The 20947-nt window shown below is 43.9% G+C and overlaps 1 protein-coding gene across 6 annotated transcripts in view; it reads left to right on the top strand.

The window, feature by feature from the left end:
* The window catches only part of MOB2 (MOB kinase activator 2), a 166453-nt gene that overhangs the window by 41304 nt on the left and 104202 nt on the right, over positions 1-20947 (top strand). The window contains exon 1 of one of the 6 annotated variants that reach the window (XM_073347219.1): positions 14761-15063. The exons of the other annotated variants lie outside the window; for them this stretch is intronic. Coding sequence (XP_073203320.1) covers positions 15029-15063 — 35 coding nt within the window. The 5' untranslated portion in view covers positions 14761-15028. Of the gene's footprint in view, positions 1-14760; positions 15064-20947 lie in introns of those variants that run through there. 6 annotated transcript variants of the gene reach the window in all.

Here is a 20947-nt window from a genome sequence, read left to right as displayed (position 1 = left end):
TGGGATTCTCTCTCGGACTTTTTTTATACCAGTCCAGACACTTGGGTTACAGTTCCTTCCCAGCGCAGATGAAGACAGAACACAAAGCCTTCTGATTGCGTTGTAGTCGGTAAAGAGTTAGCAGTTTCTCTCAGTCTTATCATTGAAGCCTGAGAAGCTCTCAAAGAGCAAACTAATCAGGTAGGAAAAATAGATCTCCTTTCTTAATAGCTACATAACGTGGTCAAACTCTAAATTGCTTGATGCCACACATACCATTGCTGTTTGGGTTCTTCATCTGTGTGCATTTCCCCCCTTAAATTCTTGTTGTCAACAAGACTGACTGACTGAAACTGTTTAGTTTCTCCAGCAGAATAATAGGAGTAACCTTACAGAAGCTTGTGCTAGATAAATGGTTTAAACTGTGCAAGGACCAATATATTATGACGCTATTTTGAACAGGTTTTATAACCCTCGAACAAAAGCTGCTGCAGCGGAGATGAGACCCTGGGGAAGATGTGAACTTTTTTAACATAGAGCCACAGACCTAGTAAGAGAAACTCCACATTGCATGCTTCCTGAGGTAGGGAGTAACCATTGGGATTTTGTCTAAAGATGACGAAAAAGTGTCAAATAGTTCAAAACATCATGGTTTAGAGGACAAGGATAGCCAAAGTGTTGTTTATCTAGAGCCTTATGTTGCAGCGTGTAACTTACCTGACTCTTCTCCTCAATATAGAGCAGCTGTCTATAGGGACTAAAAATCCTAGGATGTGTTGCTTCACAAATACCTGCAGGTCAAGTTAAAACATGCTGGGTTCCTAGTTATGGGCTGCGTGCTCATATTAGTGAGGGCAAATTAAATTGGTTCCTCTTTATGCTAAATAGGTGAAGTCAGTGCAATCCTAAGATGAACAATGCATGAGTGTGCTTAATTCAGAATGATCACTTTCTCCTAGTGGATTTGTGTTATCCTGTTCTACCATATTTTCATACCATAATTTTGAGGAATCTTCCCCCCCCACACTCCCTGTAATCAAGCTGCTTGCTTATATTGCCTTGTTTATAGCCCAGGGGTCTGAGCAAAGCTGCCATTTTCACTGCTTTCACTGTGTTCGTGGTTGAGGGGCTGGAAGAAGCGGATACGATATCCGGTCATCTTGAACAAGCACGTCGCTTCTGTGGTCCACCGAGTCTTTGTCACTTACTGCTGCGCCTCATAGGAATTTTTGGTCTGGTTTTTAATGAATGTGCAATTGCTGAGGTTGATCTATCCTAGTGGGAGTTCTGTAAATGGTGGATTTCGGAAACAGAACATAAATATACATAAAATCGAAGTGCCAGCGTGAAGCACTACTTTGTGCGGTGCAGAGACAACCAGCATAAATGGATTGCTTTGTCCACAGGCTTCCTTGTCCACAGGCTTCCTTGATGGCACGTGCTCTTGCATGTGCAGGGGAGGCGTTGTAGCAGGCTGAATATTTCTCAGCTGGAGAAACCAAGCTTGCTGGTGCTAGAATTAAAGGGTGATAAAAAGTATGGTGATGCTGCCAAGCAGAAAGACATGGTTACAGTGACAAAGCATGTGGTGATCCTCTAGGCCAGGGGTGGCCAACCTGAGCCTGAGAAAGAGTCAGAATTTACCAATGTACATTGCCAAAGAGCCACAGGAATATGTTAGCGCCCGCCCCCCCCAGCGCCTCCCGCCTGCTGGCAGCCCCACCAGTCAGCACCTGCCGCAGTCAGTTGTTTCGCACGCACAGGAGGCTCTGGGCGGGAGAGGGGGAAGAGTGAGGGCATGGTAGGCTCGGGGAAGGGGCAGGGGCCTTGGAGGAAGGGATGGAGTGGGGGCGGGGCCTGGGACAGAGCAGCGGGTTGAGCAGTGAGCGCCCGCCGGCACATTGGAAAGTTAGCAACTGTAGCTCCAGCCCCAGAGTTGGTGCCTAGGCAAGGAGCCGCATATTAACCTCTGAAGAGCCGCAGGTTGGCCACCCCTGCTCTAAGTTTACAGATAACCTGTTCTGAAACCCTTGTGCGTATGAAGGGAAGAAAATGGATAGATTATGTCTAGCAGTTCTCTCTCATCCTCATTGTGCTAATGTGGACGTTCTGCTATTATTTTCAGAGGACACACGTAGCTGCATGTATTTTATGAAGCTCCGCTTGTATTCTTTTGTCTTTAAGAATCCTTTTTTAAAAATACTTTTTAGCTGAGATCCTGAATTCAGTATTGATGTAATTAAAGCAGTCCTGATAGTTTCAGAAATATGTAGTTGTAGATCTGTACTAAAACATTTTGCGTAAAATAAGTGTTTTGTGTTTGGGAATAACCATCAAGCAAAGTAATCCAAATAACCACTCTCATATGGTAACCAGGCGGGTTAAGGTTACATGTCCAAAATGGTAATACAGGCAGCACTGAACAAAGGTAAGGTGAGAACAAAAGGAATTCACACAATTATAAAGTATTGTTTTAATCAGGCTAGCTACTGTGTTGATACGCTTACATGGGCCTACAGTGAATGTGTCTTTGAAATTACATCATGTGCTATATATACTATGTTGTACTCCTTTTATAAATAGAACAGAGTCCACTTTCACTGTGGCTTCATCACAAAGAATCATAGGTGAAGCTTACTTTGAAGGGAGATTCTATACTACTGGGATGAAAGTTCTTCTCATCTATACATAGGTCTGCTTGTTGGAATCAGTAGTTTGGATCCTTATTTTCCTTAGCAACTAAGGCCTAAGGATGAATTTTGTATTTTCAAGATAAAAGCTTGCTTGGAAGATGCAGTGTTCTTTCCCCAGAGACCATATTCTTTCTAAAAGAAGAGATGCAATGAAAAGAGGTCCAGGTGTGCAGTTTTGTGTAGGATATATCTAGCTTCTTACGTTTTCTATGTATTTTAGGGATTTATGCTGTCGTCCATCACCATAGTATCTGACCACTTTCCATATAAAATCAATAGCAATGGTGAAGTTCCCAGTGGATTTAATGGAGTCTCTGGTACCGCCACTGTTTCAGGGTCAAAATTCTGCTTGGGTTAGGTTTTTTGTTTGGCCCTTTGGTTGCTGTTTGTGTCGAGGTGAGGGTTGGTAGGGGTTTGGGAATAAAATGGGAGTTTTAAAATTGTGAGTACATGGATAGAGTTACAGCTCTTTAGTGTATTTTAAAATCTTCCCCAGTAAGATATGGAGAGGTCCATTTGTGTACCATACAAGCTGACCCATTATTTTCTGAAGCAGATGTCAGAATGTTCAGCTAGTGAAGTGTTCTAATTACCTTGAACATTCTAGGGTGTGGTTTTTACAATGAACTTGCAAAGCCACAAAATATACTTCATAGAAAGGATAGGTGTCTTTCTTTCTGAGAAGTCTTGCATGAAATGAAATTTTCCTGGGGCCCAAGAGTTGGTATACCTCCCAAATGGCAGAGAAACACTAAAGCAGTAGCAGCGTTATTTTTAGGGACCAATTCCATCAGGTGTTGAGCACTTTTGACTTCTATTGACACTAGTAGATGTTGAGGGTGCATAGCACCAGTGGTGAGCTGGAGCCGGTTCGCATGAACTGATTGTTAAATTTTGAAGCTGATTTAGAACCGGTTGTTAAAGGGGTGGGCAAACTCCGGCCCGCAGGCCACATGCAGCCCGCAGGACCGTCCTGCCTGAGCTCTCGGCTGGGGAGGCTCCCCTGAGAATTTTTACTCACCCAGCGGCCCTGCTGGCCTTCAGCGGCACTTCGGCGGCGGGTCCTTCATTCGCTCCGCGCCGTCAGCGGCAGGTCCTTCAGTGCCACCAAAGACCCGGAGCGACTGAAGGATCCGGTTCTTCAGCTTCGTGCAGCTCATCACTGCATAGCACTGCAGAGGATCAGGCCTTTATTTTCTCCACAACCAGCCACGGGCTCTTTTTCCACTGGTAGAACTCTTGTACAGTCATTGCTGAAGACTGAAACTAAGCAATGGATTCTAAATAGGTCTATGCAAAAAGAAAAGGAGTACTTGTGGCACCTTAGAGACTAACCAATTTATTTTTAGAGACTAACCACACACACAAACTCAATCTCCTGCTGTGGTTTTTGGAGGGGGGTGAGGGGGTGAGAGAACCTGGATTTGTGCAGGAAATGGCCCACCTTGATTATCATACACATTGTGAAGAGTGGTCACTTTGGATGGGCTATTACCAGCAGGAGAGTGAATGTGTGTGTGGGTGGGTGGGGGGGGGGACAGAGGGTGAGAAAACCTGGATTTGTGCTGGAAATGGCCCAACTTGATGATCACTTTAGATAAGCTATTACCAGCAGGACAGTGGGGTGGGAGGGGGTATTGTTTCATGGTCTCTGTGTGTATATAATGTCTACTGCAGTTTCCACGGTATGCATCCGATGAAGTGAGCTGTAGCTCACGAAAGTTCATGCTCAAATTGGTTAGTCTCTAAGGTGCCACAAGTACTCCTTTTCTTTTTGCAAAGACAGACTAACACGGCTGTTACTCTGCAACCTAAATAGGTCTAATCACTCTAGCTAGCTTGACACAACCTGTTCTTTCGGGGAAGCTGACTTCATGTCTCACCATTCATGCAGCTGGAAAAGCAGGCAAATGGCTCCCTCTGCAGCCAGCTAGTTGCCAGTGCTTCTATGGAATCAGCTCAGTATGATGTGGTTTAGAGTGTTTTGGATGATTTCTAGGGAATGGAATCAGCCTGCAGCTATGGAAACTTGCCGAAGTGCACAGAATGTTCTTCCTTTGAATTGGAAGATTTTTTTTTTTTTTTTTTTTTTTTTGCTGGCTGCTGCCAGCTGGGGATCTTGGGCTTGAGGGATGAGATTCAGGCTTCTCAAGTTCCAGGCCAGCAGAAGCCAAATATACTTCCAAAGTGACATGCTGAGCTCTGTTTGGAAAATGTTGTACTTATATCTCTCTTACGAATTGAAAGACCTCATGTTCAACAAACCCAAGCCTTGCACTCCCTAACATCCCCAGCAGATAGATCGTTCTGCAAATGTCATTTTGTGCTGTTGAGAATGGAACGTTCTACTTTCCAGCACTGTAGGGTTGTTCAGCACTTCAGGTATCCAACATTTCAGACTATTATGAACGCTTAAAAACTAGAACTTATGTTTTTAGATTTCTCGTGTGTGATAAAAATGATCAATGACTAATCACAAACAGTCCCGAACTACTGATTGTCATAGAGCACACTCTTATCAATTTAAGAGACTCCTACAGTCATATATTGTATCTTCAAACAATAGTGGTGTAGTGTTGCAATACTAAGACTAATCCAGGTGAGTTGAGAACAGAACTTCAGCCATAACTCCTGAATTTACTTATTTTTGTGAGTTCAAATTAGATTCCATATCAAACTGTTAAATAACTATTCCCCCAGCACTCAGATTTTGAATGAATGCTAAAGACTGCTTCCACCTGCTCTTGTGGTGGGGCATGGGTCTCCAGCCCACCCCCCTTGTGGCCTGTCATGGCCCTGCAGGCACATTGCACTCCACACCTGTTGGATCTTTTCAGACAATTACCCAGAACAAATTAGTTTACCCTCCCGTTGTGGAATCTGGTTTATTCACTCATTCTACTGAGGGGAACTCAGTTACTGAGCTGCTCAAGGTCATGCCTACTCTGGGTCCATGTAAGAGTCCTGATCTGTTTCCTCTCCCATTCAGGAAATCCCAGCCATCCTCTCAGAGCTGGGTTTTACTCTAGATAATCCCTCTGTCCCTCTCCTCAAGACAGGAACATCTTAGCTCTCTTCCTTGGAGCTGGAGTTCTACTTTAGAGCAGCTGTAGAGTCTCGAGCAGCTTTTTGTAGATGGCCTTTTTCCTTACCAGCCCTTCCCCACTCAGGCTAGGAGAGTTCAGCAGGCAGACCTTCCTCTGCTGCTGTCTTCTCCTTGATCACTCAGGGCCGTGCAGTGTCTATAGGTATCTGCTCTGTCTGCTGAAGAAGGTGGCAACATTTATGCTGTCTCCTTCTCCCAGCCCCTACCTGATTGGCAAGGTGAGAGGGGAGCCCAGCCCTATCTTCTCTGAAAGACTCCAGCTGTATCAGAGCATCTCAAAGTCTTAAAGGGTCATGCTGCATGATAGGGAGGACTGACCAGTAGGCAGTACTACCCTTAGGAACCAAGCTACCATGTCACATCTCCCAACTATAAGATACTTCAGTGGTTGTTAAAACTCTATCTCTGAGGTGAGAGGAAATGAATAACTGGCAGCTTTTTGAAGAATTCTGTGCATTTAGGTAAATTTTTTCTTGCTGTGAGTTTTGTTAAGGGAGTCTGTGAATATCTCCTTTATAGGAAGATACTGTAGCAGAACACTGAACCAAGGTCTCCTGCTTGGATGTAGGAAGAAGTCAACTAACTGGATCTGGTTTGTTTTAACAATAAATGTCAATGAGGTTATTGCTTAGCACCTTCATAGTGCCTTTATATCTTGAAAGTACTTTTGTATGAACATTTACAGACTTTGCTTCATTTCCTCATAAAAACTGGGGAGATACTATGCGACTTTCCAAAGTCGCATTAGGCGTTACCCTAGAAAGTTCACTGCTAGGATACCATGGCAATAGGTGCCCTAAAATACCTGAAAGTGAGGTAAGGACTTACATGAAGAAACCTCTTTATAATGCAACTGAAGTATGATAAAACCTGTAAAAATTAATTGAATTCCATTCTGTTCAAGAGATTAAAGTTGCCCCAGGGAGCTTACGCGGTTGAAAGTTTTCTATGAGCATGGAAAGTGCGGCCTTATATTTGCACTGGTAAGGTGTGTGTAAAATTTTTGAGAGCATTTCAATTTTCAAGTGTTTCTGGTTTTCGAGAAATATAGCTCTTATTACTGCTGAATAGCTGTACCCATTGTAAAATCTCTTCATTGCTTTGCTAACTAAGTGGGAAGATAAGACCTCTAGTTCTGATATTGTTAAATGAAAGTGGCATCAATTTTATTTGTACCATAGAGTCAAGTTTTCACTATTATTCAAGACTTGAGCAGGGTATTTTCAGTTATGGAGAGCTTGCTAAAGATCACTTTCACTGCATGTGTTTTGTGACATTGGTGTGTAAGAGAAAGCATGTGAAGTATTCACTTTCCCAACAATGCCTAATGACTACAGAGGTAGTAGGAAGACTCTAATTTCATTGTGAAACTCTTTATTTTATAAAATACATGTATTTGAACAATTTATAAATCTTTTAAATAAGGATGTTGGTCAAAGCTGGGTAGTGACCTTTGATCAAGTACTTAAATGGGCTCTTTGCAGATTTATTTTTTTAAGAATGGATAATAAATTGACCTGTGCATAACTAATGCAAAGACCTGTTACTATTGGCACAAATAGCACCTGAAGAAGAGCTCTGTGTAGCTTGGAAACTTGTCTCTCTTACCAACTGAAGTTGATCCAATAAAAGATATTTGTTATACCCTGACACTGCAATATTCACTGCTCTCATGTAATTAGGATATTTCTTATACAAAGTATGCCCTGTGGGGCGTCGTTCTAGAAGTCTTGATCGGCTAGACGGTAATATCTTGTTGGATTGTATGTGCTATTGTTGTATGTGAAGTTATGAAGTTTGGCTATGTATGTGTTGCTGAAACATGTCCTGAGGTTGAAAACACTCACAAGCAGCCCTTCAGGTACGACAGTAAAAAGGCCAAAAAATGTTAATGGCTTATTGCGGAAATGCACACAAGGATTACCCCAGGAACTGTGTACAATAGAAAGCTCTCAGAAGTTTCAATGGGAACTGTTTGACCCAGGTCACGGCACAATAGCATTCCAGCACGTGGGGAGAAGATATAAAAGGGGGAAAATGACATCCTGGGGGTACCTCACTTTCCCTACAACAACACACCTTGAAACACCTGAGGAACAAAGACTGAACGGTGGGAAGGGGAGGTGATGGTCCCAGGCTAGAAGGATCTTTAGCTTGTGTATGAAAACATGGGAAAGCCAAGGCAACTTGTGCCTTAAGAATCTGCCAGACTTTATCACTCAGGGTGAGAATTTGCTAATTTATATACTACCTATCTAGAGTGTTAAGCTCAGTTTGCAGTTTTTGTTCATTTACTAAGGTAATATGCTTTCTTCCATTTTCTATCCCTTATTATAACTTAAAATTTACCCTTTGTAGTTAATAAACTTATTGTTTGTTTCAAAACCCAGTTTGTGCAATTCAGATCTGGGGGGAAGGGGGGAAAAAGCTGTGAATACCTCCCTCCACATTGAGGGAGGGGGCGATTTTTATGAGTTTGCACAGTACAGATCTCTCTCTACAGTGCAAGACAATATATCCTTGGGCCTGCACGCCAAGGGATGTGGGCACCTGAGTGCTGGGACAAGTCCCTTAAACTGAGTCTTCCCAGAGCTGATCTCAGTGTCTGTGTCTTTCTGCAGCTGGGTGTGGCCACGCCTGTGTGTGTGTGCTAGAGGAGGCTTAAGAGCCTGGCTCAGCAAGGCAGGTTAAAGAGGGCCTAGGCTGGCAGTACAGGCGGGCTCAGTGGTATGTCAGTCCACCAGGTGGCACCTTAATGGGGGGGGGGGGAACCCGTCACAATATTACCTCACCCACCTTCTTTCAAATATCTGGGGAAAAACACTGCAAATAGCTGCCAGTGCAGGCAAGGTTGATTTCCAGTTTCTATCCTAGCTCATTTTAGTTTCCCATAATTTCCTTTTGGGGGATTCCTCTTGGAGTGCAAATTTTCATTGCTTGCTATATTACCAAAGGTTGACGTTTTTCTTTGTTGTTGTTTGTTGCTTAATTCTGGTGGTTTGAATTATGATCTTGCTTTGGGAGGGAGGGGAAAACACTTCTCCCCCAATTTCTGACAAGCTTTTGGTCTTGCATAATTCAATCTGAACTACTGGAATTTCTTGACTTTTGAGTACATGGTCTCTCAACCTTGATACTGTATGAACTTTAGTTCATGGCATTTAGAGACGCATCCGTTTAAAAAAAAATCACACTTTTACAAGAAATTTTTCACATATTTATGTAAGTAATAGCTAACATTACGATAACTGAAAGATTGGGGGGCGGGGAAAAGCTTGTCATTTTGTTTACTTTCTGCATTTGACAGTGCTTCCTGTATAGACTGTTCCCCTGTTTGGGATGGTCTTTAACAAAGCAACACAAAGAGAGAAAATTAAAATTGATAATTAGGCAGATGTGGGTTGGCAAAACTACAAAACATTAGTAATTAGGATTCTGGCACAGATAGATTATCTGAAACTACATTAATCTCAAAACAAAATTGATAAGAATCTCAAATGGATGGTGTTGCTTTATACATTGTTCCTTTAGGTATTTCATTCATTGCTGTCCAAAAGAACTGCTGAAGGCTCAGTCACACTGACCCTAGATGACTTATATCTGACCCTTTTGGGTTTATGGGCACACCTGTTCTTTGTGCTTCCTTTGTCTGTATCCACCTGTTCCCACATCATATACTTAGATTGTCATAGGCGGGGCAGAAACCATCATTTTATGCCTAGCACAATGGGACACTGAATATGATGAGGCATCTAGGCACTACTGCGCTATAAAGTTCTAAGTAAAAATTTTTGATGCAGTTACTGCAGTATGTAAGTTTGTAGCTTTCCTACCCCCTAAGCTTCAGTATTCCCACAGGGAAAGAGAGCCGCTAAAATTTACTAAATTTACAAGGGATTACAGCAAAAAGGGAAGTGCTATACACACTTAATTTTTCTACACTGAAGAGGGTATAGCTGTCACGGTTTTTAGTTTTTACTTGAATACTTTGTTCACTAGAGGGCAGCACTGGCCCAATTATCTTTCGAATATGGAGAAATGCAATAGTTATAAGTAGAGAGCCCTGTGAAAAGTTTTATGTTTTAATAACTTTTTTGGGAGAATTCATTTTACATTTTATCTTCGTTGTTCAGGGTGTTGGTGATAGAGGTCAGTTCCTGCCCCCAGGAGGGTGGACTGCCTTGGAGGTTGGGGAGATATGTTGCAGAGCGAGCCTGCCCCACACTCTATCCTACAGCAGCACCTTGTGTCCTGTGTGGCTGGGCCTGGCTCCCTGCTTTGGGTTTTGTTCCTGACTCATGGGGTTGCAGCGTTACTCAGATTTGGCCTGGCTGCCCCTCTGTGATGACAGAGAGGTGGCTGGGCCAAATTTGAGCGAGTGGCATTGTGACCCTGTGTGCCAGGTCATAATGCCTGGAGGGGGGAGCTGGGTCCAGCCCCACAGCATAGTCACAGCTGCAGAGTGAGTTACTCTTTTTTATTTAGTTTTATATGTTTGCATTTGTGAAAAACACAGGGTTCTACCTATAAGCAGTGTGTATAGAAGAAAGCCTGTTGCTGGCCATTGTTAAGTTTACTCACATTCTAGCAAGAACAGAACGTAATTTTATGCATAAAGAAAAGGAGTACTTGTGGCACCTTAGAGACTAACCAATTTATTTGAGCATAAGCTTTCGTGAGCTACAGCTCACTTCATCGGATGCATACTGTGGAAACTGCAGAAGACATTATATACACAGAGACCATGAAACAATACCTCCTCCCACCCCACTCTCCTGCTGGTAATAGCTTATCTAAAGTGATCACTCTCCTTACAATGTGTATGATAATCAAGATGGGCCATTTCCAACATAAATCCAAGTTTAACCAGAACGTCGGGGGGAGGCGGGGGGAGTAGGAAAAAACAAGGGGAAATAGGCTACCTTGCATAATGATTTAGCCACTCCCAGTCTCTATTTAAGCCTAAATTAATAGTATCCAATTTGCAAATGAATTCCAATTCAACAGTTTCTCGCTGGAGTCTGGATTTGAAGTTTTTTTTTGTTGTAAAATAGCGACCTTCATATCTGTAATTGCGTGACCAGAGAGATTGAAGTGTTCTCCGACTGGTTTATGAATGTTATAATTCTTGACATCTGATTTGTGTCCATTTATTCTTTTATGTAGAGACTGTCCAGTTTGACCAATGTACATGGCAGAGGGGCATTGCTGGCACATGATGGCATATATCACATTGGTGGATGTGCAGGTGAACGAGCCTCTGATAGTGTGGCTGATGTTATTAGGCCCTGTGATGGTGTCCCCTGAATAGATATGTGGGCACAGTTGGCAACGGGCTTTGTTGCAAGGATAGGTTCCTGGGTTAGTGGTTCTGTTGTGTGGTATGTGGTTGTTGGTGAGTATTTGCTTCAGGTTGGGGGGCTGTCTGTAGGCAAGGACTGGCCTGTCTCCCAAGATTTGTGAGAGTGTTGGGTCATCCTTCAGGATAGGTTGTAGATCCTTAATAATGTGTTGGAGGGGTTTTAGTTGGGGGCTGAAGGTGACGGCTAGTGGCGTTCTGTTATTTTCTTTGTTAGGTCTGTCCTGTAGTAGGTGACTTCTGGGAACTCTTCTGGGTCTATCAATCTGTTTCTTCACTTTTGCAGGTGGGTATTGTAGTTGTAAGAATGCTTGATAGAGATCTTGTAGGTGTTTGTCTCTGTCTGAGGGGTGGGAGCAAATGCGGTTGTATCGCAGAACTTGGCTGTAGACGATGGATCGTGTGGTGTGGTCAGGGTGAAAGCTGGAGGCATGTAGGTAGGAATAGCGGTCAGTAGGTTTTCGGTATAGGGTGGTGTTTATGTGACCATTGTTTATTAGCACTGTAGTGTCCAGGAAGTGGATCTCTTGTGTGGACTGGATCAGGCTGAGGCTGATGGTGGGATGGAAATTGTTGAAATCATGGTGGAATTCCTCAAGAGCTTCTTTTCCATGGGTCCAGATGATGATGATGTCATCAATATAGCGCAAGTAGAGTAGTGGCGTTAGGGGACGAGAGCTGGGGAAGCTTTGTTCTAAATCAGCCATAAAAATCTTGGCATACTGTGGGGCCACCCCTGGAACCCCAACCTGGGATATTCTATCTACTACCCAAGATCCATAAACCTGGAAATCCTGGCCGCACCATCATCTCAGGCATTGGCACCCTGACAGCAGGATTGTCTGGCTGTGTAGACTCCCTCCTCAGGCCCTACGCTACCAGCACTCCCAGCTACCTTCGAGACACCACTGACTTCCTGAGGAAGCTACAATCCATCGGTGATCTTCCTGATAACACCATCTTGGCCACTATGGATGTAGAAGCCCTCTACACCATCATTCCACACAAAGATGGACTACAAGCCGTCAAGAACACTATCCCCAATAATGTCACGGCTAACCTGGTGGCTGAACTTTGTGACTTTGTCCTTACCCATAACTATTTTACATTTGGGGACAATGTATACCTTCAGATCAGCGGCACTGCTATGGGTACCCGCATGGCCCCACAGTATGCCAACATTTTTATGGCTGGTTTAGAACAACGCTTCTGGCCCACCTTGATTATCGTGCACATTGTGGGGAGAGTAGTCGCTTTGGATGGGCTGTTACCAGCAGGAGAGTGAATTTGTGTGTGTATGGGGGCGGGGGGATGAGAGAACCTGGATTTGTGCTGGAAATGGCCCACCTTGATTATCATACACATTGTAAAGAGAGTGGTCACTTTAGATAAGCTATTACCAGCAGGAGGGTGGGGTGGGAGGAGGTATTGTTTCATGGTCTCTGTGTATATAATGTCTTCTGCAGTTTCCACAGTATGCATCCGATGAAGTGAGCTGTAGCTCACGAAAGCTTATGCTCAAATAAATTGGTTAGTCTCTAAGGTGCCACAAGTACTCCTTTTCTTTTTGCGAATACAGACTAACACGGCTGTTACTCTGAAACCTAATTTTATGCATGTTTTCCTTTCAGTGTGATTTTAAGGTTTTGTTTTTAATAAGTAGCCTAGGGAGGGGTTGTGAAGGCTGTCAGAATTCTCAGGTAAGGTTGGGGTTGATCTAGTACAGTGGTTCTCAAACTAGGGGCACTGCTTTTTCGGGGAAGCCCCTGGCGGGCTGGGCCGGTTTGTTTACTTGCCGCGTCCGCAGGTTTGGCCGATCGCAGCTCCCACTGGCCACGGTGGGAAGCGGCACGGGCCGAGGGATGTGCTGGCCGCCCTTCCCCGCAGCCCCCATTGGCCTGGAGCGGCGAACCGCGGGCAGTGGGAGCCGCGATGGTCCGAGCCTGCGGACGCGGCAGGTAAACAAACCGGCCTAGCCCGCCAGGGGCTTTCCCTGAACAAGTAGCGCCCCTAGTTTGAGAACCACTGGTCTAGTATTGCAAGACAAAGAGCTTTCATTAGCTATTTCTGTGCCCTTCTTAGGCCTTTAAAGTTAGGGCTGCCATATTTTCAGGCAGCTGTGCAGAGGCAATTTGTGAATGTCTGTGGTTCCCCATCCTTTCACCTCTGGATAGAGTGGGTATTGAGCCCAGTAGCTACCTGCTTAATGCTGTGCAGCCGCTTCTGGAAGCAATGTGCTTGCTACACACTTGGTCCAGGAAGCATGAGTATAATCACAGCTGCTTGGTGCTAGAGTAAACACAAATATTGACTCCAGGAGCATAATGTACTTGTTGCTATGGGTGAGCAGGTTCTAATGCTGACTCTAGTGAATATGCCACTGAAACAGCAGACAGACATTTGGGCACCTGGTAGATTGCATGAAGAAATTTCCCTGATTGTTTACAGCAGGGGTGGGCAAACTTTTTGGCCTGAGGGCCACATCGGGGTTGCGAAACTGTATGGAGGGCCAGGTAGGGAAGGCTTTGCCTCCCCAAACAGCCTGGCCCCCGCCCCTTCCACTTCCCGCCCCTTGACTGCCCCCCTCAGAACTCCTGACTCATCTAACCCCCCCCCCCCCCCGGCTCCTTGTCCCTTGACCGCCCCCTCCCAGGACCCCCCGCCCCTTGACTGCCCCCCTCAGAACTCCTGACTCATCTAACCCCCCCCCCGGCTCCCTGTCCCCTGACTGCCCCCCTGGGAACTCCAGCCCCTTATCCAACCCCCCCACCCCCCCGCCTCCTTACCATGCCGCTCAGAGCAGCAGGATTGGCAGCCGCGTGGTCTGACCAGAGCCAGCCACGCCACCGCGCTGCCCATCAGGAGCTCGCAGCCCCGCCGCCCAGAGCACTGGTGGCACAGCGAGCTGAGGCTGCTGGGAGGGGCCGGGAGCTAGCCTCCCCGGCCAGGAACTCAAGGGCCGGATGTGGCCCGTGGGCCATGGTTTGCCCACCTCTGGTTTACAGTAAGTAAGCTGTGCCTGGAATCTTTTTTCAGATTCTTTTTTGCCATTAGTGCCTTACAGATCTTCTTCAAGCAAAGATCTTCCTAAATTGAACGACAAGCTGAGAGAGATGGATGGGAATTCCCTGAAATCTCATATAAAAAAAAAAAAAAAAAAAAAAAAAGGTAGGCTTGGAGCACTTTAGCACTTTCTAAATGTAAGGGAATGGGGTTTAGAAAACTGTCAGAAGGATACAGTAAATATTTTGAACTTCAATAGTGTATCAATCCCTTGGGACCCATCACCTAATGTGAGGTTTTGGAAAAGTGTAAAATAGACCATTTATCTGTTATTCTAGGTACTCTATTGCCACCTTAGCCTTGAGCATTGTGGAGAACTGTTTTATCTCTTTGCCAACTATTGAGAGACTTTGAATGCTTTTCAGGAGGGAAGAAGACAAAGGTACGCAGAGGAGTTTGCTAAATATTCTTTCTGACGGGAGCAGTGTGCTTTCTCGGAACAGGCTGTCCTGAAATATGAGCCTGTAATTTTAGTATTCATTAGGAAACTTACTGATAACAGCTTTCTGATAGAGAAAAGAGAGGCAAGCTGCACCTTTCCTTTTCTTGAGCAGCTCTCTTGTATGGAAGAACTCAGGGCAGGTATCTTTTACTGGAAGATAATCCTTCTCCCAGTTCCCCCCTCCTGCTGGAAGTTCTGTCTTGCTGAAACCTGGAGAAGTGATCTTTCAAGCCCTATTCAATTTACCAGATCTCGAGAATCTACAGACTCCTGCACCTCCCATATCCTTTTCCTTGAGGCTTTAGCACCACAGAGTCTGAAATATTATCCTGATCTTTTTTCCACCTCCATCATATTGGAAAATCCCTGCTGTTAAGTTTGTTGGAATGGAATTCATCATCTGCTCATCCTGCCGGGGTTGGTAAGAGGATTCTTTATATTCACTCGCTACTGCAGACAAGTATGGGCATGTATTGATACTCCCTAGGCAGGCGAAAACTGGGAAGGGAGTTAGCTCAAAACTGCTTGGTGGTGGTGTGGCTGTAGAAGGGAAAGAACAGTCAGCATAATGCTTAGCCAGTGTTTTTCCTGCCTCAGACTAGCTTTTTCTTGTGGCAATAAGTGCTAGTGGCGTTATCGTAACCAACAGTTTTGCCATCTGTATGAGATAGTAGTTTCCATCTCTTAAATGCTCTGATATAAGAGATCCTCAGTCAACAAGACCCACTTCCTCACTTCTGTGCCATCCACTGGTGAGGTCCTAGGTGGCAGCTAACATTCCTTTGTCAAAAAAGAGAATTAAATAGCATATCCTTTGGAATCTGTCTTGTCACTTACTAACTGGCTGGAAGAAAAGGAGTACTTGTGGCACCTTAGAGACTAACCAATTTATTAGAGCATAAGCTTTCGTGAGCTACAGCTCACTTCCTCAGATGCATATCGTGGAAACTGCAGCAGACTTTATATATACACAGAGAATATGAACCAATACCTCCTCCCACCCCACTGTCCTGCGAGAGGTATTGGTTCATATTCTCTGTGTATATATAAAGTCTGCTGCAGTTTCCACGATATGCATCTGATGAAGTGAGCTGTAGCTCACGAAAGCTTATGCTCTAATAAATTGGTTAGTCTCTAAGGTGCCACAAGTACTCCTTTTCTTTTTGCGAATACAGACTAACACGGCTGTTACTCTGATAACTGGCTGGAGGAGTCCAAGGACTGGTCTATGCTTAAAATTTAGATCAACGTAGTGATGTCCTAAGAGCAGCCATACTGGGTCAGACCAAAGGTCCATCTAGCCCAGTATCTTGTCTTCTGACAGTAGCCAATACCAGGTGCTTCAGAGGGAATAAATAGAACAGATAATCATCAGGTGATCCATCCCATGTTGCCCATTCCTAGCTTTTGGCAAATAGAGGCTAGGGACACCATCCCTGCTCATCCATTTTTGAACCCTGTTATAGTCTTGGCCTTCACAACATACTCTGGCAAAGATTTCCACAGGTTGACTGTGCGTTGGGTGAAGAAATACTTCCTTTTGTTTGTTTTAAACCTGCTGCCTATTAATTTAATTGGGTGACCCCTAGTTCTTGTGTTATGAGGAGGAGTAAATAACATTTCCCTATTTACTTTCTTCACACCAGTCATGATTTTATAGACCTCTAGCATATCTCCCCTTAGTCGTCTCTTTTCCAAGCTGAAAAGTCCAGTCGTCTTATTCTCTCCTCCATATGGAAGCTGTTCTCTACCCCCTTATTATTTTTGTTGCCCTTTTCTGAACCTTTTCCAATTCCAATATATCTTTTTTGACATGGGCGACCACATCTGTATGCAGTATTCAAGATGTGGGCATACCATGGATTTATGGAGAGACCATATGATATTTTCTGTCTTATTATCTGTCCCTTTCTTAATGATTCCCAAAATTCTGTTTGCTTTTTTTTGACTTCTGTTGCACATTGAGTGGATGTTTTCAGAGAACTATCCACAGTGACTCCAAGATCTTTCTTGAGTTGTCACACCTAATTTAGACCCCATCATTTTATATGTATAGTTGGGATTAAATTTTCCAATGTGCATTACTTTGCATTTATCAACGTCATTCCAGGGTATAAAACATCGCTCCCCTGAGTGCTGTAGCTATGATGACCTAACCCCTGTGTAGACGTGGCTGGGTCACAATACTCCCATTGACCTAGCTACCACTTCTTGGGGAGGTGGATTACCTACTCTGACAGAAAAACCCCATCCATCGCTGTAGGGAACATCTGCACTCCAGCGCTACAGAGGTGTAGCTACAGCGCCCTAGCTGTGCCACTGGAGCTTCTATAGTGTAGACAAGCCCTCAGCTAAACCAGGCATGCGGGGCTGTTCCCCGCCTGGACTATATGCATTGTGACCATAGCATTGGTCAGATAAGGTGTTAGTGAGCAAGAGATGGGAAGTTAATCACAGTTCGTCATTTGGCAGTACAGAACTCTTGTCCCTAGGCCACCAAACTGGACACTGTAAGAACTTGGATGAGAACGTCTGACTAGAAACGTTTGTCACCTGCTCCACCCTCACTAACACAAAGGTGAATACTTGACACAGTTCAATTGTTCTTTGGCTCCCAGTGTTGTTGGACAAGGGATGTGTGGTGTTAATGTTAAGGAACTTATGAATTTGGAGTGCATTTTTGTTTTCTGATGACACTTCTGGGTCATATTTGGCAGCAGATAGTGTGATTTAGGATATTTGTATGTAACTTTCCCATTCCTGTGTAATCAGACTCCGTTTCCCCTGTAAGTCTTACATGAGATTCAAGAAAATAAGTATATTCACTACAAAGGCAGCAAAGCTGCATGTAAAGACTGTAGGGAAAAAACAGTACATTGTTTATTATGAGATTTACTAATTCTTGTTGAGAGGGGAAGGGGGAGGTAGTTCACATAAGCACATGGCTAGTGGGAGCAGTACAAGGTGGCTGTGTTAAAACACTGGAACAGAGTGTATATGGCTGACTAACTGCAATGGCCCAAAGGTACTTTCTGGATTTACCTATGTTCTTATGTAGCACTCTTCAGCAGATATCAAAGCACTTTACAAAGGAGACAAGCATCATTATCCCCATATTACGGATGAGGAAACTGAGTCACAGAGGTGAAGTGTTGTGCTTCGGTCACCCAGCACGGCGGTGTCCAAGTCGGTCACTGATGTTTCCTTTTGATCCTTAGCAGAGCCAGACAAGGAGCCCTTCTTTCTTTAAGCTAATTTTTGACAGTGCCATCGTTATCTCAATATGTTTTATCACAGGACTGTTATTAAAGAATAAAATTTTTCTGCCCTCACCTCTGTTCTTTAGATTTTCCAAATTTACCAGATATTGTAACATCAGTTTATTGCTGTCCGAGTAGAAATACCTGTCAGTATGAAGGGTGCGGCAAGCGATTTCATTTGGGTAGTTTTTATAGAATTCTGCCCTGTGTAATACAATGTTGGTTGCAGGACACAGATATAATCTATCGGGAATAGAATGTTAACTAGCAAAGATGGAGCAGTATCAGGCAGGTGGTGGTGTTATGAACTAGAAGTATGGTAGTCTTTGCCAGCTTCTGTGGTGGATGTGGCTGAATGTGGGTGAAAAATTTTACTTCTCTCCCACTGGTCTCTGCCATCTTCAGTGTCCAATTTTCAAACACTCCTGTTCTCCTAGTTTTAGTAAAGCTGATGGGCCACTCCTTTCAAAATGCTGATGACCTGATCCCTGCCACACTTTTAAATGAAAGTGGCTTTTCTGGTTGCTATAACCTCAGGTAAAAAGAGTGAGGGAGTTGAGTGGTAGTATCAAAACCACCATATACAGTCTTCTGTAGAGAGAGAGTTTACCTTCATCCTCACCTGAAGTTTCTTACTAAAGGGGTTTTCACATTAACCAATCAGTCTTTCTACGGACCTTCTTCCCAAAGCTTCATTTGCATAAAGATAAGGAAAATCACCACACTGCATATGTGAGATGAGCCAAAGCCTTTTACCCGGATCAAATTAAACCATTCGTCAGTGCAACTGTTCATTGCAGTAGCAGACAGGCTATCCAGTGTCCACCCAAAGGATCTCTTTTTGGATATCTAATTGTTTTCGCTTCTGCTACCAGTTGGCTAATGTGATGCTCCCAAATAGAGAATATGCTTATTCAACCGGGTCTGAGTCAAGTTCTGTAGCCTCTCTGGCTCTCATGCACATCTTGGACATTTGTAAGGTGGCAACTTGCTTATTGTTCCATACGGTTGTCTCTTGCTACGCTATCTATCAGCAGTCTAGAGATTATGCCAAATTTGGACAAATAGGTCTCTGTTCCCTGTTCGAGTAGACTCTGAGCCCACTTCCAGTTTAAAGTTCTTGAGTCACAGTTGAATGGACACGTGCAATCACTTGAAGAATAAATTGTTGGATCATATTAAAGAAGTTCTGTATTAAAATCACAAATGAGTTTGATTCCCCATTGTTTAAATTCCAGGGTATTACTAATTAAGAGGTCTCTTGGTTTTTGGTACTGTTTCTCTCCCTCTGTGTGAAAATTGCAAGCTGCTAATTGTGTTAGTACATTCTAAGACAGACTCTGTTCTCAAAGCAATTCACAGAGAGAGACTCAAAGCAATACTCTAACAACAGAAACAGCACCCAGAGACTCCCCACCATTTTGTCGTATTAACAATTGTGATTAAAATAGAGATAGAGGATGTGTGTGGATAATAACTGAATGATCAGGGAGGTGCCAGCCTAAGAATCCAGTGTCCATCGGCTGAAGAAGGCATCAAGTGGAAATAGCCAGAGGACCCCCGGAGGGCAGACTGGAATCCACCCAACAGCCTCAAGAATGGGAGAACCAAAGAACAAGATAACAACATCTAGCAGCAGGGAGCCGTCAGGAATGTGCTATCTGCTGATTGATTCAGCAACAGCATGATGAAGCAATTCCCATAGACTGGCATAGGAAGACATTCCTATAAAAATAGACTCTGAAAAGTGAGAACTTTGGGGTCTGATTCTGCAAACCAACTTCCAGGAGCATCAGATGAGCATCTGACAAGGCCCTGCTCCCTCCTCATGTCCAGGCCACCTGGCCAGTGGCTTGGCATGAGCAACTCTAAGGCTGGTAACTATGATAACAACCTTGCCGAACCTGTGTGTGTGTGTTTGTATGAATGAATGTGTGAATAAATATGAGATTGAATGGAATGTTATAGCTATAACTAACTGTTTACTATGATTCTTTCTGTGTTCACAATAAATGTGGTATTTTGCCTTTTTCCCTTTAATAAGATCCTGCTGGTTTTTATTTTATTGGTATAACAAAATGGCTGTTCGCCTTTTTTCTGTAACGGTGGTTCTTTGAAATGTGTTGTACATGTCAGTTCTCCAGCCCTCCCTCCCTCCTCTTTATATTCGGTAAGAAGGAACTGAAAGGGATCAGGGTGGTTCTGCCCTTTATACCTGGACGCAGTAACCTGAGGGAGCAGAGGGTGCTCGGGTTGCCCCAATGTGTACTGCTGATGGAAGAATATCTGACATTGGTGCACTGGGTATGCCCATATCTACAGTGAAATGGACATGTGCAACACATCTTGAAGAACTGTTACAGAAACAGGTAAGTAACCATTTCTTGTTTTACCTTCTTTCCCTTTGTGGCTTTACACCACATATTCTTTCCCATAATAGACACCTGCTCCGGTGTATTTTTTTCTTCTTTCTCCCCCTCCTCAAAATGTCTGATGGAATTAGTTTTTTTTTTTAAATGGTACCTCTTCCCTCTTCTCACCATTCGTTCTCACATAGGTGTTGGAATTTTTTTCCAGACACCTAATGGCTAGAGACTAAACCTATTAGCCAAAGGCTGATACGAAATTGTACAGGTGGGGTGGAGAAGGGAGAACATCCAGGTCACAAGCTAAATTCCTCGTCATGCTGTATGTACTCAGTTGGATTCCTACCAGGTTGCTCTCTATGAACCCTGCCTGGGGACTCCAACTTTCATATTACTGTAGTTTCTTGTTAATAGGTAACTGATAAATTTAAAGCCCCACTCCCTATGACTGTAGAAAAGGAGAAGGTGATCCTTCCAGGTCATGGTGGGGAAGTTCATTGTGTCTGCCTGTGCGCTAATGACTCTGCAGCTAGAGCACTTCATTCACTAGGATTGTCAATCTGGCTCACTTCGCCTATGCTTCATTAACTGTCTTCTTCAACTGAGGTTGTATTGTGATAACTGGTTTTAATCTGCTCGTAACTTTTCATATACTGGTATGAGCGAACTATAATTCTTG

Source organism: Lepidochelys kempii, chromosome 6, assembly GCF_965140265.1.
Source record: "Lepidochelys kempii isolate rLepKem1 chromosome 6, rLepKem1.hap2, whole genome shotgun sequence".
Classification (NCBI taxonomy): domain Eukaryota; kingdom Metazoa; phylum Chordata; order Testudines; family Cheloniidae; genus Lepidochelys; species Lepidochelys kempii.
This window is presented reverse-complemented; position numbering and strand designations above follow the sequence as displayed.